The sequence below is a fragment of the Protomyctophum bolini genome (genome assembly GCF_963924005.1).
Source record: "Protomyctophum bolini genome assembly, chromosome: 17".
In the NCBI taxonomy this organism is placed as follows: Eukaryota; Metazoa; Chordata; class Actinopteri; order Myctophiformes; family Myctophidae; genus Protomyctophum; species Protomyctophum bolini.
This window is the reverse complement of record NC_137878.1, coordinates 17,315,843-17,333,263: the sequence shown is the minus strand read 5'-3', so window position 1 is coordinate 17,333,263 and position 17,421 is coordinate 17,315,843. Positions and strand designations below refer to the sequence as shown.

General features: G+C 40.4%; 2 protein-coding genes across 2 annotated transcripts; both read left to right on the top strand.

Moving 5' to 3' along the window:
• Positions 1 to 308: 308 nt before the first annotated feature.
• Positions 309 to 12,884, top strand: cfap69 (cilia and flagella associated protein 69; the record flags this gene model as incomplete). The annotated part of the gene is made up of 23 exons (XM_080787113.1): positions 309 to 398; positions 541 to 600; positions 954 to 1,019; positions 1,776 to 1,885; positions 1,976 to 2,052; positions 2,155 to 2,256; positions 2,489 to 2,641; positions 2,908 to 3,085; positions 3,229 to 3,352; positions 3,612 to 3,660; positions 3,773 to 3,894; positions 4,249 to 4,477; positions 4,873 to 5,037; positions 5,222 to 5,334; positions 5,478 to 5,596; positions 6,833 to 6,914; positions 7,070 to 7,262; positions 8,128 to 8,265; positions 9,702 to 9,778; positions 10,381 to 10,578; positions 11,929 to 12,015; positions 12,465 to 12,548; positions 12,711 to 12,884. 23 exons carry the CDS (start codon positions 309 to 311, stop codon positions 12,882 to 12,884), a joined length of 2,790 nt encoding a protein of 929 aa, XP_080643239.1.
• A 1,048-nt stretch (positions 12,885 to 13,932) lies between these two features.
• Positions 13,933 to 15,854, top strand: LOC308331912 (putative transmembrane protein ZNF593OS). The gene is made up of 3 exons (XM_080787453.1): positions 13,933 to 14,060; positions 14,495 to 14,590; positions 15,699 to 15,854. Exons 1-3 carry the CDS (start codon positions 14,016 to 14,018, stop codon positions 15,846 to 15,848), a joined length of 291 nt encoding a protein of 96 aa, XP_080643579.1. The 5' UTR covers positions 13,933 to 14,015; the 3' UTR covers positions 15,849 to 15,854.
• The last annotated feature ends 1,567 nt before the right edge of the window (positions 15,855 to 17,421 follow it).

The window sequence follows — 17,421 nt, the reverse complement described above, 5'->3', positions numbered from 1 at the left end:
CGTCTACTGCTCGCCGTACGGGAGTAACCATAGCAACGGAGATACCCTCTTCTGTTCAACATAAAAGGACCATAACTCTATGAAAAGCACACAACTCTTTTAGAAAACGCACCGTGGTCCGCGGAGCACCGCTTAAAGACCACTATACTCTATAAAGGTCAATATCATCATATCTGTATAATTCTAACGCAAACTGAAGGCAGCTGTAGAAGACGCAGAAACCACACATTGTTTTAAAAAGGCTCCAAATGTTCTCGCTATGCTTTACCTAAGAGTGTCATAAGCTAAAAGTTTCTTGTCAGCTGCAAATGGATTCAAGCAAAGTTGCTCAAAGAAGAAAACCTGAAATCCCGGTGATCAGACAAACAGGAATAAACAAGGAGCGGTATATTCATGGGGTAAACACTTTCTTATTCTGCTTTCTTGTTTGGAATATGTGTGTTCTATTACTGCATTACAAATGTATCTTTTTATTTGATGAGTGTCTTGTTTGCTGCTAATTGATTGAATTTAATTATTCTATACATTACATTTCTGCAGGTCATAACTAAAAGCCTTGATCTCAATAAGGTGATTAATCTCCTGGAGGATCCCTTGACAGTAAGTGAAGACATAATTTCCTATCTATCATTTCCTTGCTTGTTTGATGGGTTCTACATTTTACGTTATGTGTGTTGTGTGTGCGCGTGCGTGCGCATAGTAGTGGCTCAGAGCCTCACCCTGATGATCCTAAAAGTCTAAAGGGATATCCCTTCTTTGGTCTACTGGTTAGAAAGATATGAGACTTTGACGCGGGAGACCTGAGTTTGAATTCCGGGTTTTACATTATATAAAATAAAATACATTTTTAATTGTTTGGATGGATGTCTTTTCCCTTTCTCTGTTATTGGTTTCATAATAATAATAATAATAATAATACATGAATTAATTAATCAATTGTTCTTTTGTTAAAGGTTACCCTGAAGGAGAGGCACATTTTTCTACTGAGGAAACTGTTGAAGAGATGCCAGAATGGATTTGTATCCTTACTATTTGTGCTAATTCTGAACATTTTCTTCACTTTTGTCCTCTCAGACAGAGTGATGTTAAAGGGGGGTACAAGAAACCCTTTACTGATTTATAGTTGAATGCAGAGTACACACATGGACATTTCTACTTTACCGTATATTGATACTTTTACTTAAGTAAAACATGTGAATACATCACTGATAATGAATTTGTGTTATATTTAGGTGTGCCAATGCAAGCAATGATGACAATACTGTTGACCACTGTCTAGGCTTGCAAATTGGCACACCCATGGCTCTGGGGACACCAACATTTATCATACCCATTATTCATTTCATTAGCTGCAGCTGCGTTGCTTACACGCCTGTCGTGTTTTTGCTCCTCTGCTGTTTTTAATCTGTACAATAAAATAAGCGACAAACCGGCATAGGGTTTCATTTTCCTTTAATAGATTTGCTGTCCACAGGGACTTGCACATAATCCTCAAGGTTCCAATTTACAAATTGCATTGCTTTTTGTCAGCATTTTCCTCACTCTGAAAATAACAGTGTTGTGGTGACTCATATCGCCCTGTCTCTGTCATGATGCATGTGTCTGTAGGGTTATGGATGATTTACATTAGTTGTGCGGTGTTGTGTGCCAATTTGTATCTTGTAGATTGGCTATTTTCAGTGTGTGACATGGCACACGACAAATTATAACTCAGGCTTTTAATGTGCTTTGCAAGCTTTCACTCAGTGTTATAGTTTCTTGAATCAACTGTCAAGCTTTTGAGAGAGCTGGTTTGCATGACCAAGATTCTGAATATTTGTGCTGAGAGAGTGAAAGACCACCCTGAATATGTCTCAGTGTTGTGTGATTCACTCAAAATTACCAGGTAAGCGTCTCAATCAAAAGTCATACATACAAATTCAAATCTCAATCAATATAAGTAGCCTCATATTGAAGTGCTCCTCTACTTCTATAGGCTTCCTTTCCTAAAGGAGAAGACATCTGATGAGTTGATTTATGCATGTGATGTCAAAGAATTCCTCTCCTACATGGGTATATGTACTAGCCGTTATAGCAGTTTCTTTAGAGCAGGTGTTTACACGTATTATTTTAAGGCCAAATCAAGACAGACACATTTGTATTCTCACTTTGCAGGGTGTTTGATGAGAATTTCAAATGCTGAAGTGAGACACCAGATCTGTGACTCTGTCAAATCATTCTACACTTCAGTGGCTTCCAAACAGCTGCTGTTGGATGGTATGGGTTGTCCAACTTGTCCCTCAAAGCCAATGGTCACATCTGTCACATCTAACCCAATCTCTAGACTGTCAATGAGTGAGACCCTCTCTTTGCTCTTTTGGTGTTGTGGTTATTTTCTTTCTTTCTTTCTTTCTTTCTTTCTTTCTTTCTTTCTTTCTTTCTTTCAAATTTACTGTACTATCTCACATATAGGATTGATGCTATTATTAACTACCGTATACTTCTTTAGGAATCCAACCCACCAATGCTGGCTACAAGCTCCAGCTGCTGGAGCAGAGTGGGTTGGCTGAGACCATGGTCCTCTCCATGGCTTTACTAGAAGACCAGCCTGAGGTGAAACTTCAGGTCCTGCAAACACTTCAGATCCTCTCCAGCTCCTCAGGTGAAAAACTGCTGTTATTCTTCTACAAGTGGTCGGGGAGTTAAAGGCCGGTTGGAGTCCATCACTCATGTCAATCCAACAGAGATTACCCTCCTTCATTAGATTAAGTAGTCGGCTGTCAAGTGCATTAAGCATTTTACTACCTAAGAAAAAATCTGGAGGAACAATCAAAAGTGACTTTAAGTGTCCTTAATTTTGTCAATGTCATTGGGTCAATGGGTTGCTTTAATCACACCTCTTTAATCATGTTTTATTTTCCACTCTAGATATAAACTGTGCATTAATACTGAATGCACAGGGAGCGGAGACAATATGTCTACATATGAATGAGCCCGACCCGTCCGGCCAAATCCTGTTTCGCTCCACAGAAATCCTGTGGAACTTGCTAGAAAGAGGCTGCAAGGAAGAGGTCACTTCTCAACTAAGCAACATTGACTGCATGGTGTATGTGTACACTTAAATTTGTACAGGTTAAGGGAATGGGTGATGTCCATTTCGTTTAAATTATTTCACTCTCATGGATCAGAGCTAATTTCATTCAGTTTAGTCTGTATTTTTGTATTGTCGTTATTTTATTTATATCACAGGGCTTTAAAAGAAGCATTTTTTCATCTGTTGCTGAATGGTTCGCAACATCATGATCTCCAACTCAGAAATGACCTGCTCGTGATCACAACACTTGTAGCTGCAAATCCCAAATGCCCACTCATTGTAAGTAGAGCACATTAATAATGATTGCATTGATAAGCCAATCACATAACCTGAGCAAAAACTGTGTAGCTTATTGTGCTCATTAACTAGCCATGGAATCCAGACTGATTTGCAGTCCGTTCACTGACTTAAGTGGAAAAAAAAGAAACGCTGAACGAGTGCCTCTGTCTGGATTCCAGGCAATTTATAACTATATTCAGTAATTTAATGTTGTTGTTTTGCGCTTACATCTTTTGTTCTATACTTGACTCTATTTCAGGAGAGTTTATTTGCCAAGCAGCTCATGCTTTTTGTCACATTTCCAGAGAGTGAGGCTACCTTGTTGTTATTTTTTCAGTATGCAATTCAATTTATTTCAAATAAATACCGCTTTCAGTGGGCTAATGAATAAAAATAGCTTCATTTATCTTGTTTCTTCAGTCAAAAGTCACAACCCTTTGGTCCGCAACCTGAAGTTGACCTATAACAATGAAGATTTTGAGATGAAGAAATTATTGTTAAACCTGGTGGTTATCTTGTCAAAGGACACATCTGCTCTGCAGGTCAGTTGGAGCTTTCAGACTGTAACAATGACATGCTATTGTTTGAATCAATGGGATAGTTGTGGACCAATAGGCAATAGGAGCCAAAAGTAGGAACAATGTGTTTTCTGTTTATTTTTCTGACATTTGGCATCATTTCCAGTTTCTGACTTATAGAAACAAAATAGACACTGTCTACAGTTTTACCTTATACATTTCAGTGAGGCTGGATTAAAAAAAAGACACAATGCACAAGACCAACAGAACTGTCGGTGTGTGCTACACAGTGTGTCATGTTTGTGGTTTTGATATTCAGTAGTTATTTGTTTGTCACTCTCAACTTGTGTATCTCTGGCTTTCCTCTGTGTTTCTCAGCTCTTTAAAGAAGGCCGTGTAATGCTGGCTCTGATAACTCTGGTGAAGCCTCCCATCTCCTCGTCAGGCCAGCCGTCCGTGAGCCACTGGTCTTCCACACAGCAGGAGGAGCTGCTGCTCCAGGGCCTGGCCACACTGGCCACTGTAGCACCACCCATGTTGGAGGACTACATCAACTTAAAGGGCAACAACTGCCTCCTGCTACTGCTAGAGTGGTGCACTGAACAAGGTGGGGATGAAGGAGAATAGAGGATATATCTTGGTAGGGTGACCCAGCTGTTAGGCACACTACCTGAAAGTTTGGCGGTTTGATCCCTACAAAAGCCAATGCGTCCATCAATTAACATGTGCCTTTGAGCAATACACTGAATCCCTAGCTGTTCACCTTATGTGAGTTGTTCTTGAATAGCAGATCAACTAAAAACCTTCTGGTTTTTGATGCAGGTTTGGTGGTAAATTAATTTACACTAAATGATAGTTTTAGTTTATGAATTCCTTCCAAATAACTCTCCCCTGTTTGTTGAATTCACTCTAAAGTTTATGTGAGACACAAATAACCCACTGTCAAAGGCTACCAACATGTTTCCATCAGTTCATCATCTCTGTGCTCTGTTTGGTGTGTAGATACTTCCTTTGGCCAGAGTCCTGGTTTCCACAGCACTGGAGAGAAGGGTAGTAAGAAGGCTCAGATGTGCTACTGTATCAGGGTGTTGAGGTCCATGACTTCCCTGGGAAATGATACTGTCAACCAGGACCTTTGTGATCAAGGGACCATCAGCCAGCTTCTAGGTAATGAGTGGGAGATCCTCCATGATTAAACTATTATAAATGTATGTGTTCAAATCAGAATCTTTATTGACATTAGTTTGTTGCTGAAGACCTCCACACCAAAATCAATTTTTTTATACCAGGCTACATTTCTTTCTTTATTTTTTATTAATTAATCAATTAATCATGTTTTTATTTTTTGTAGGGATTTTGATGCAAATGGAAAGCAGCCATGATGAAGACATTGTGACTATGGAGATCAAAGTCGATATTCAGCTAATCCTTTCAGCATTGTGTGAGAATGACCTGCACAGAAAGGTAGCGCTCAGAACATGAACTGGGAAAATTCATATTATTATTTTGAATCTAAAACCTTTTTCAAAATAAAACTTCATTAGAAACCCAAACCTAATCATTGGAGATCCCTTTGTGCTAACTGCTAATATTTTGTTATGCTTTAGGAACTGTTTGGCACGGAAGGAGTTGAGATGGCAGTGCATTTCTTGAAGATAAACCCTGCGAAGTTCTACAGTGGTTTGGGACACAACAAGCTCCTCCTCTCCACAGTGGACTGTGTCTGGTCAGTTCATCTATCACAGTCCTTCGATAAATCAATTCATGAAGTAAAGTCCCATATTAATTAACAATCAACATTATAGGTCCCCCAGGACTCAGGACACAATAAAGTCATATGACTTTATAGCAAACGGGCAGAAAATAGTTTCTGTACCATTAAAATTTCACATGACATTTTTGATTGATTGTCTTTGTTAGACAGACATGCAAAGAGCACCGGATACAGTCATACATTTGGGCTAAAAGGATAACACAAAAAGTCCTAGGGACTTGGGACGTGGGACGTTGTCTCCACCGGGCCGAAGGCATGGGGAGAGTATTTTGCACTCCGTCCGTGTGTCCGTCCGTCTGTGGACAGCTAATCTCTGGCACCGTTGGCTTGATCCCAGCGAAACTATGCAGTCTGCACACACTCAGAGTTGAACCTCTGCTGCAAATTCTTCACATGGGCCTCTTATAGTGCCACCAGGAGGCCGATTTTTGCAAAACACATTTTTTGACAGTACTACAGATTTTGTCCAAACATCACCCAAATTGGTACAGAGTCTCTCTATCCATTAAACGAAACGGCCAATCATACTCCACCCTGATTAGCTAACATTGGCTTCCAAAGTTCGCAGGAGTGCTCCATTTTGAACAAAATGCAGCAAAACATGAATACATCATGTGATTATATCTGGCATGCACATTCCCACTCAGCCTCATGGTGGCGCTATAACTGGCCAATTCGTGTTTTACCTATAACTGCTGTCACAGCCCCTGTAGTTGGTCTACTAGGGCCTGTGTGGTTTGTTAGGTAAGCCTAGTCTTGTGCTTCCCACAGGTCCTGCCGAGTTGCCAATCGGGTGCACTGGGAGCAGCTGGCCAGTGTTCCCAGGGTGCACTATAAGAGGCTGGGTGTGGCCACACTCGGATTCTCTCTCCTTCCATGAGAGCAGCAGCATCTGTTTGCACCATTCAACACCCCACACGTGACTACACCCAGTACCACACATCCACTCACTTACACTACTGATCTACTGATTAACACACTCCACCTTAGTACTGTATTATTGTTTTTTTGATTCATATTAAGTTGTAAATAAATATTGGTTTGTGCACTTTTTCGTTTTGTACGAAGCGCTGCAAATCATGAACGCAACAGCGCTCTTATCCTGGTGGAGACAGGTGTCCCAAGGGGCACTTTTTCGAGTTTCCATTGTGGATAATGTGTAATTTGTGTTCTGTATCATATTATCAGGTCCTGTATCGTGGGCTGCTACACGACAGAAGATTACTTTTTGGCCAAAGAAGGGGCATTTCTCTTGCTGGACTTACTCCACGTGAGTATTTTTCTTCAAATTGCTGGACCAGCCTACAGACTAGCTGTTGTGTTGGGGTCAGGCTTTGATACTATAGAGACGTCAGACAAATGAGACAATGTCCACGAGGCCTTTGATGCCGTTCCAGAGATTCCAATTTGTAATGTCTCTTTCAGTCGAGCCCCAGGAGCGTGCACAGTGTTGTGCTGGCAACCCTTCTAGAACTCAGTGATAACCCCAACACTCTCTCTCACATACGGAGCTGGAGGGGTGACAAGGGCCAGACAGCACCACACCTCTTGTTACATCTCTGGAGGGAGGAGGAGGCGGAGCTCAGGGTCAGCAGAGATGCACATGGACGGATCACAGGTCAGTCCATGGCTGGTTAACAGCTTTGTTTGATCTGATTTAGATTATTTTTATTACGTGTGCCTGAAGGTTAGACTACTGTCCCGCAACCAGAGGGCCACGATGACCAATACACTAAACTACTACATGCTCACTCATTTAAAGGTAGAGTAAGTGATATTTGATATGTTTTTTTGTTAAAAGGTTAAAGCTCTATATATTATGATATTAATCTTGCTATCTAAAGTGTTCCAGTTCTAATTTTGTCTTCTCACTTGTTTGTGTCATCACTTCCATTTTCACTTGTTTTTTGTTAATTGAGACCGAAGGTCGCATTTACTATGAAATCCTGTGTCTCGCGTCCGTCACACCATCTGACCTCGTGACATCAAGTGACATCATGGAGACCCTTAATGCCTCCATATATGGTCACGCCTCATGACACCTTGTGACACGTCCCGCCACCATTATATGACCATCTCCATACTGTATATGAAGATCACGACACTGACCTCATCTAACCCTGGATAACCATACATGGAGAAGACTGGATCATCCTAGAGCTGCATATATGGAGCCGGTCAGCAACTCTTGTTGAGCTGACCTCATAAAACCCTGTACACTCAAGACACGCTCCATATGGCCATATGGCAAGAACAGAATTCATTCCATATGTTGACCTGACCCCCCCATGCCAAAGCTCCAGCGCTCACCCAGCAGTCTGCCGTCACACAGGCGGATGAGTGCATGCGACCTCAGGGCGTTTTACTGGTATACTGTGTAGCCTAATGCCCTAATCAACACTTTAGATGCCTCTTTTAAACCAAGTTTGATGGAGCTATATGTTTTGTTTTCTGTTTTTCTCATTTCCGTATTTTATGATCAGATCCCAAGAAGCCAATCCTAAGTTCTTACCAAGAGGAGGCAGAACAGGTGTCCTACCCTGGCACCAGATGCAGTGCAGCAGTCATGGATGTTTCAGAGAACCAGCGCTCCAAGATCTACTCCATCTTCTGTAAACTAGGTAATGTATAATTCAGTGATTCTAAACCTGTTGTCCGAGGCCCACTGGGTCGTGAGGATATTGCAAGGTACCCCCCAGCACTAAAATCTATCATGTTAAAAGATTTGTGGTATTTTTTCTTTTGTATTTTTATATTGTGTGTGTGTGTGTGTGTGTGTGTGTGTGTGTGTGTGTGTGTGTGTGTGTGTGTGTGTGTGTGTGTGTGTGTGTGTGTGTGTGTGTGTGTGTGTGTGTGTGTGTGTGTGTGTGTGTGTGTGTGTGTGTGTGTGTGTGTGTGTGTGTGTGTGTGTGTGTGTGTGTGTGTGTGTGTGTGTGTGTGTGTGTGTGTGTGTGTGTGTGTGTGTGTGTGTGTGTGTGTGTGGACCGGCTGTAAAGCACTGAGTCGGTAACAATGGAAGTTGGAGATTCATGCCCCATCCGGCTATAATGCATTACCCATTCCACCCATCTGTCTGTGTCCCTTTTATGCCCATATATGGACATTTCTGTATCCGTCTCTCTGTGTCCTTTATTCCTATATATGGAGTTCTGTGTCAGGCATGCCCAAATATTGAGTGTTGTGATTTCAGAATAGGCCAGCTCCATATTATTGAGAGGCCCTGTCCAGAGCCCTTGCAGAGGCCTTTTGTGGCGCTTCTGGACAACCGTGGGTCAGACGGACTCGATCTCGGCACTGCACTCCCTGTGGGGGTGTGGACCGTGTGTGTTGAATTTGAAGTCGGTGGGGCGAACGGTTCTCGTTACGTGGATTGCATTGCTGGATTACATTGCTACTTTTGAACATTTTTTAAAAATATCGAAAGTCTTCTCTTCTGGGGCTCCCTGCCTGGCACAATACATTTTCAGTATCCTCGCGTCACCAGGCTTTCCACCTCGGAGGAAAGCCTGGTCTGTGTTCCAAAATGTCTGGAGGGGATGGTAATGTACGTCATGTTGTAGTCACTGATTTGTAGTCATCAGGCAGGAAACCACAAGGCGGAATAAGAAGTACCCATTCATAGTACTGATTCTGCCTTGTGGTTTCCTGACAGATGACTACAAATCATTGACTACAACATGACGAAAGTTACTATCCGCTCCCGAACCGGATCATAAACACGAAATGGAATGCTGCCCAGGCTACATTTTCAGAGGGGCAGTACGCAGCCATTTGTAGAATCGTCCTCGGGTCATAATGGGTTCATCTGTATCTTACCATAGCCTAATGAGGCATCACTGGACCCCATGTTGATAACCAGTGTTTGTCTGTGAACCAGTGTTCACAGACAATCTCACAAATTGACTGATTTACGAAACTGATACATTTTATACACTTTATGGTGCATAATTAGATTGACACATCATATCTAATTTTACAAGTTAGATATGATGGGCTAATTATTGTTGCAAGTCAATGCTTCATTATCTTGCCATATCTTCATTTCTAATACAATCAGGTTTTCAAGACCTTCCGGGATTGTCAACAAAGGATTACGTCACTCTTTGTATCGTCAACCGATATCTGGACTTTAAGGTAGATAGGCTACTGTACATGTGTTACTATAACCCTGTGAACAATGATGCAGGCATGCATTTGTATGATTCATATTTTTGGATGGGTGGTTAGAATACCGGTAAATGTCATATAAAAATATCACATGTTTGATTGTAATACGTATAATGTGCACAGTTAAGTAATTAACTAAGTACCTGAGAGTGTACAAGTGGAACCAAATTGACTTCCCCATTTAGTTAGGGTTTACATACAACCAAACAATTAGTTACATCATCATCATCATCCTTGTAAAATTATCTATTTTCATTTCAGACAACACAACAACCATTGCTGAATGAATAAATAAAAATCACACCAGTGTGAAGTGAGGGGTGCTAATATATTAAAGTCTAACTCATGTTGATTAGGTGATGTAATGGTGATGTAAAACAAACGGTGCCAACACAAACATTAAACGCCATTAACAATAAAGAGACAATATGACATAAATGGCACATTATGATGATATAAATGTCCCCTTCATTGTCAATGGCGTTTACAAAACAAACATTGAACTAAAGGCAAACATTAAACCTGTGAAAATGGGCCTGAACCGAAATCTAACGCTGTGACAATATTAGGTTGGAGAGGTGTGGGACGAAATTGGCAGGGAATTGGCCCTGGAAGGTGTGAGACCGGTCACCCCTGATGAGGAGGCCCTCGACACCATCTCTAAGATCACAGAGGACACAGCCCGCAGGGTGGCTGCAGAGCAGGGCCGCATCATGCAGCACCAACAGAAGGAGGACATCAGTGAGGAGAACACCATGTACACAGAGGTGAGTGAGCATGAGAGATGTTCAGTTGCACACTGATGAGTCGGTTTTACTATGTAACTGCAAGGCTAAAATACAATGGTATTGCTCATCTGGTCAATCCCAGGGAGAATTCCAAGGTGCAATGATTCTTTTTTTTTGTCCGCCATCAAGGTAGGGCGTAACATGCCTCAGGCCAGGCCGCCACGGCTGTCTGCAGCAGAGGCATACAAATCCATTAGAGCATACATACAAAGCTGTGGTGTTAACGGAGTCATTACAAGTTACAACCAAATTTGGTTCTGTTGTGCATCCCTGAAGTAAAGTTATGAATGACAATAAAAGGAACTTGAATAATGGTATTGAGTAGAGTTACAGAAAATGTTGCAGTCAGGTGACAACTTAAATAGGCCAATAATCTGGTTTTTATAAATGTTTTTTTTATACAATTGCATTGTGTATTCTGTAATTGTGTATGTTTGTACATTGTAGTATATTTTGACATGTCAAAATCCCAGTTCCTCAAGGGTAATGAGTCTCACCTGCTGTTTGTGGGGGTGGCACACAGTGAGGGTGGTACACAATTCTGGGTTTCAATTCAAGGGTTAAAAATGATTGAAACGTGCATTTTTATACTGACCTGATGAAGATCCTGTGAGGATCAATAAAGTGATCCTTTGGCCCGGACAGCTGGCGTAGTGGTCTGGCAAATAATTTTGTCAAATATTTTGGCAAATAATTTTGGCAAATTATTTGGCAAAATATTTTGGCAAATTATTTTGCATGTTCGAGTCTCGATCCCGAAGGCCTTTGCTGCGTGTCACTCCCCATCTCTCTCTCTCTCCCCGTTTCCTACTACTGTACTATCATAAAGACAATAAGAAAAAATATAGTTTATTTGGCCTAGCACCCACATGGGGCAGTCACCCTGTCGATGTGCGTGCAATTACGTTTGCTTTAATTAATAAAAGGGACTTGAACATGAACATGCACCATATGGGAGTGTCCAAGTCCATAGAAAATGAAGTGACTATTTTAAGTAGTCACTTAATTTTCTATAATTCTGTGGACTTTCTGTACTCTAACTGTTACATTTATGTATGTCATCACAGCAAATACCCTTTTAGAGGTGAACATGGGAATATAAACATGCAAACGTGTTTTGTTACAAAAACTGCAAAGGTATAGGATTTTAAGAAATGGGAACCTGACTTATTTATTAGTCCTAATAATGTCTGTGTTTGTATCATGTTTCATGATAAATGTCTTTATGTGATGTATTCCCATGCTTTTGTTCTTGCTTAATGTAAGTCGCTCTGGATTAAGAGCGTCTGCTAAATGCCTAAATTGTAAATTGTAAATTGTATCACACAGATAAAGTCTCACTGGAAGCAACAGGAGCTCATGGCTAAGTCCTGGGACCATTTCGTGTCCAAGACATCGGATTACAATATACTAAAGGTTTGTATCACATCGATCCAATTAAACACATCACTTAACTGTTCTCGCAAAGGTTCAATTAGGTGCTTCAGTGTAGTTAGAGCCGAGGTTATAGTTTAAAGATGGAGTGCCACTTTTGTATTTTGTGTCTATGACAGTGACAGTACTTATAGACACCCTGGAGTCCTTTTTATGTGCAATGAAGTCTTCCCTTAGGGTTTCTTCCTAGAGGCTGAACCCTTGACAGTCAAACGTGCCAAAAAACAGTAATATAGTGACATCACACTATCAGCCTCTCCCCTAACCCCTCCCCCTTTGTCATACAACTACAGTACAGGTGGGGGTGCCCCCATAAAAACGATACTGTTTGAAAAGATTATTCCTCCTTATAACAATAAGACCTGATGTGTTTTAGGGTGGAAAAAATCATGGCACTCCATCTTTAATTATATCAAGCCTTTTGTCCCCAGGAAGTGAAATCTCAAAGGGAAAAATATGTTGAAGCCACTAGACCCAAACCAAAGCACAAGGATGCCGTGTTTCATCCTACTGAGGTAACACAACAAAGACTAAACACAATAAATCTGTGCACTATCAGGCTTACAACTATTTAATTTAACATTGATCATACTAGAATCCACATGAATGTACTGTACATCATGAATAGCTAAATATGCACCTTCTCATACTGTGCGTGTGCGTCCATGCTTTTTCAGAATTTTTGTGGCCGAGTAATGAACTTAAACAACAGCAGTGCTCCTCTGAGTGGGGGGACCCTTGTCGGCACTGAGTTGACCCTGGAAAAAGTGCCAATCCATGGGCAAGCACAGGACAATGTCTCCTCTTTAACACAGGACCCTGACTACTTCAGCACTGTCTCAGTCAAATAAATAATCAATTATGTGTACACACGCGCGCGCACACGCACACACGCACACGCACACACGCACACACGCACACACACACACGCACGCACACGCGCGCGCTCACACCCAACTATTAGATACATTGAAAATGCAATAAACATTCTTCCAATCACTTACAGTAAGTTTGTATTAGCATAAAACTGAATGTAAATATTAATAATCATATAAATATCAGGGATGTAGTGGAGTGTAAACACACCTTTTTATTTTGTTGTCTTTAGTTTTTAGTTTGCGGTATGTCTGTCTTCATGCTGTAAATTCATTAGTATTCACACTAGGTTACGAGTTACATGAAAAAGATTATATTCATTGTTTTTGTTTTGGTTGTTTGGTTACGGTATTCGCATGATGGTGGTAACGTTTTGGTCATTTTATATTGAAGACAAAAGATGCAGATATATAATATTGCGATTATTAAACTGTATGTGAATGTTTTCAAGTTCATTGTCAGTTCATTGTCAGCAATTGTAAATATTGTGTGGTGATGTAATTTACTGGGTGAACAGATGCAGAGATGAGGTCAGAATTTGCACAATCAGCATCTTGTTGTCTACCCTCCCCCATTGGGGTGAACTACCCTTTGTGACCACTGCAGGCTCGCCTCTACAGTATGTCTGCTGCAGGTTAGAGCAAGTAGGCTCATGGATGGTATAAAACAGAAAAATTAAGGAAAAAATAGGAAGAACTTTAGAAACATATAAATTACTAACATTTCTTTTTCTGCTCGTGATGGTGCAGTGCAATAGTAAATCTCTACAACTGAGCCATATAAAGTGGTTAATTCAGTAGCTACCAATGACATCACAGGAATAGAAATGCCTTATGTTTAACTAACATTACATAAGCTACTGCAGCACAGTAACACACATATTCCATCATGCATGCAACATTATGCACAGAAGCATGTCTTCCTCTTTCTCTCCTCTCTTCCCATTTGCTGACTGGACAGCCCCAGGGCTTTTACTGTGAGTGTTCATGTCTGTCTGTCCCATTGGATGGGACTGGGGTGTATGCACTGTACAAAGGACCTGGGAGTGGGATATACCGGCTCTTGCTCAGTACAACAGGCTTTCACTGTTTGTTCAGGGCTAACGCATGGTGTCTGTCTGGGAACGTAGTGCGCTGCAGGGGTTGATGAAGGTAAGGATGGAGCCAGCATGCTTTCTCTTTCCCATGGTTTACAACTTGTCAACTTTTGTAAAAGGAGTTTGTGCTTTCTTTATTAAAGGTAGTCCATTCAATTCCATGGTGTTGGATGAATGAAAAAAAATTATACACTAAAATGTATAGTCACTGGAGTCATATTTCTTTAAGTGATTGTTGAGAATGGCAGAAGTGCATAGTAACAGAATTTTAATGCTATTTTATTTGTCATTTGTGAAGAAAGTTTTCTGTAGAAGTGGGTTCACTTGGCTCTCCATGGACAATGTAGTACATAAGAAGTGAATAAGTTTTGTCTTAATTGCTGAGCAAATTCTCTTAATGCATCATTTGTAGCTATATTTCACACTGGCTTTAGATTGAGAATAGTTGTGCTGAATCCTATAATGACAAGAAAAATGGTTCCCGTGCAGGTGGAGTCGGACTGTGAGTTCATGTGCGGATCTCCTGCAGCAGACATGATTATCAGACTGGGAAGATTGACCCCTGGTTACTTCCGTCTTCTCCAGGTTAGTGTCACGGCAAATAATAGTTTTATAATAATAAAACATAAAACACCAAGCTGACATACATCAATCTCAATTATTTATCTGAAATTGATGGATTATAAGCAACTCCATGTTGGGGTCCCTGGGGGGGGGGGGGGGGGGGGTAAATGTAAATCATTTACTCTTTATATTCTGTCTTGACATTTTCACTGGAACTTCCACACCCAAAGGAACGCACCCAGGGTGCTGGTCCAGTTCTGACGAGCCGCCCCACGTCTGAAACAGTTGAGAAATAACAGAAATGACAGCGTTTTATATATACCGGATCATCCTACGTATTTGAGTAGCTGCACCACTCAAAAATGCTGTAATGCTGCTGTGAAGGAGCAGAGCTCATAAACATGGCAATTAATATTTCATCTACCTGCTGTCAGGAGATTACATTATATATAACCTCAAACCTCATGATTTATGTGATAAACGTAATACTAACTCCCAACAACACTAAGGCAGGTTTTGACATGGGTTAATACCCTAAATTGAACACAGTAGTTTTACTGTAGGCTATAGTAAATTAAATTATGTAAAATAAACATTCTGTGAACAAAACTGTTCCCACAAACAGTGACTCATGTGACTGTAACCCAGCAGTTAGTAATACGCAGACTATTCAGTTCTGCTAAACAAGAGAATGCATGTGACGCATGCCATGATGTGACTTTGGCGTATACCCAATAATGTGGCCACTGAGAGTATATGTGTTCTGAAATGATGACTAAAGTATGATTTGAACATGCACGGTACATCGTTATCAGACCTACATTTTCCCTTCAACCTCTTGTTTATGTCCAAACTGACTGGCTATCCATCCACAGACTTTGTAGCAATTCGTAGCAATTGTAGAAATATATCTACCGGTATTTGTCTCCCCATTATAAAATGAATGTAAATATAAAATATTATTAAAATGGAGCCCAGAGTTCTGAGGGGCCTATTGTTCTGGTTACCTTTCAGCTGGTGTCAGCTTACAGGAATATTTGTCATACAGTATATTAGTATTATTACCGTTATTATTATTATTATTGCCATTATTATTATTATTATTGTGCTTGTCTTCCCCCATTTCCAGAGACAGGTCTCAGGTGAGGTCCAGATACAGCCACAGAGCAGCCTTATCAACCCCATCGCCATGACGATGGCCACAGTGGGTATCGGAGTGTCATTGTACAGCACCAGACAAATGGCGGATAGGGTTCATCTGAAACAACAAGCTGCCTGAAGTGTTGGGCCCTCACTGGTCACTAGGAAGAGGTGAGGTTAAACAGAGAGGAAGAGAGAATACCTATCCAGGCTACAATCCTTTGCAAAAGTTAGACAATTTACCAGAACTCTGCCCTGTAGTTGCAATTGTTCTGTAATTCCCAAGTTTCAATGGAAATTGGTATGAGAGATTATATATTTTATTGGAAAGTACTTTGTTTTTGTATGTTGGAAAAGGTTTGTAATGGACGCACGCTATGGAGAGAAAATGACGTTTTTAGGTTAACTATACTTGAAGGAAGTAAGAATGTGTCTTTGTATCGTGTTTAAAGGAAAAAGTAAGTGTCCTATCAGGAAAATATCTTAGTTTGATTTAATTTAAACGCCATGTCAATGTTTCACTTTATGGGAGCAAAATGAAGATAGTTACTTGATAATAGTGCAAAGACTTCATTATTACTTTATTTCACAGTTTCCACAGATTATTGTAATTGTATGGAAATAATTATTTGTCAACCTGTAAATCATTTACTCTTTATATTCTGTCTTGACATTTTCACAATTCTGAATAATCCTCTGCATATTACGAAGGCTCCAGAAGGACTGACTCACAACATCGTAATACAGTATGTTGGCATTGATACTCTGGCACCTTAGTGTCTTAGATTTAGATGGTAGAGGTTTATCCCCAAAACAAACACAACCAATTGAATGTTTTTTGCTTTTATTTGCTAAGCAGAATACAGAAGATAACCAATTCTTTATTTGATCTGTTTTTGCTTTGCATTTGGCACTCAAGATTGAGTAATTCGATATAATCTTTTACATAACTGTAATCGTTTTTGATTAATGAAATGTCAAATAAAACTCAAATGCCATGATTAGCATGTGTACTTTGCAGAATTTGGGAATCTTACATATTGGCATCTGTCACACTTTGAAACACTTATGTAACATAACGCCATTACCCTTCAATGGAACCATCCATGTGGACAGTGCTGTTGAGACAGATATTGTCACATTACTGGATGACTGCACACAGTGTATGCCTGTATGGAGTGATTCATGTGAGAGAAATTAGCAGAGGGAAGTGATTTTATACTCAGAGGTTCTGATGATTTGCGAACGAGAACCATAGAGGGGAGGAAGCCACACTGTTCATCTTGTTAACCAAAGCATTAACACCAGGTGGTGCACTTACTGTACACTGCTTGTGGTTTAACTTGTTTCTAGCGCTGTCCCAATATGACTGGCCAAAACTTGTGGTTGAGCACCTGGTATAGTAACTTTAAATGACTAAAATATCTATGATATCATGGCCTGCTCATGCATGTGTTTTCGTATACTCATAGGCTATATAGTTCAGAGGTCTGACTCTGAAATACTGTTATGCCACCATGATGTAATGACAATCACATCCATAACAGCAAACAACTAGCCTATACAGCTTTCTGTTGTTCAAATTCAAACTGAAAATCTTCTTGGTTAAACATCCTCTATCAAAGTGTTGTTACTAAAACTATTTTTTCCTCACTCAGATTTCAGTAAACATTTTAACGTGTAAACTACTCTTTACAGACTTGACGCAATGT

What these genes read in the sequence shown, in the direction of transcription:
- LOC308331912 (XM_080787453.1), top strand. Translation starts at nt 14,016, where the DNA reads ATGGTGTCTGTCTGGGAACGTAGTGCGCTGCAGGGGTTGATGAAG. An exon ending in CGCTGCAGGGGTTGATGAAG is followed by an intron (nt 14,061 to 14,494) that starts GTAAGGATGGAG and finishes GTTCCCGTGCAG; the next exon opens with GTGGAGTCGGACTGTGAGTT. An exon ending in GTTACTTCCGTCTTCTCCAG is followed by an intron (nt 14,591 to 15,698) that starts GTTAGTGTCACG and finishes CCCCATTTCCAG; the next exon opens with AGACAGGTCTCAGGTGAGGT.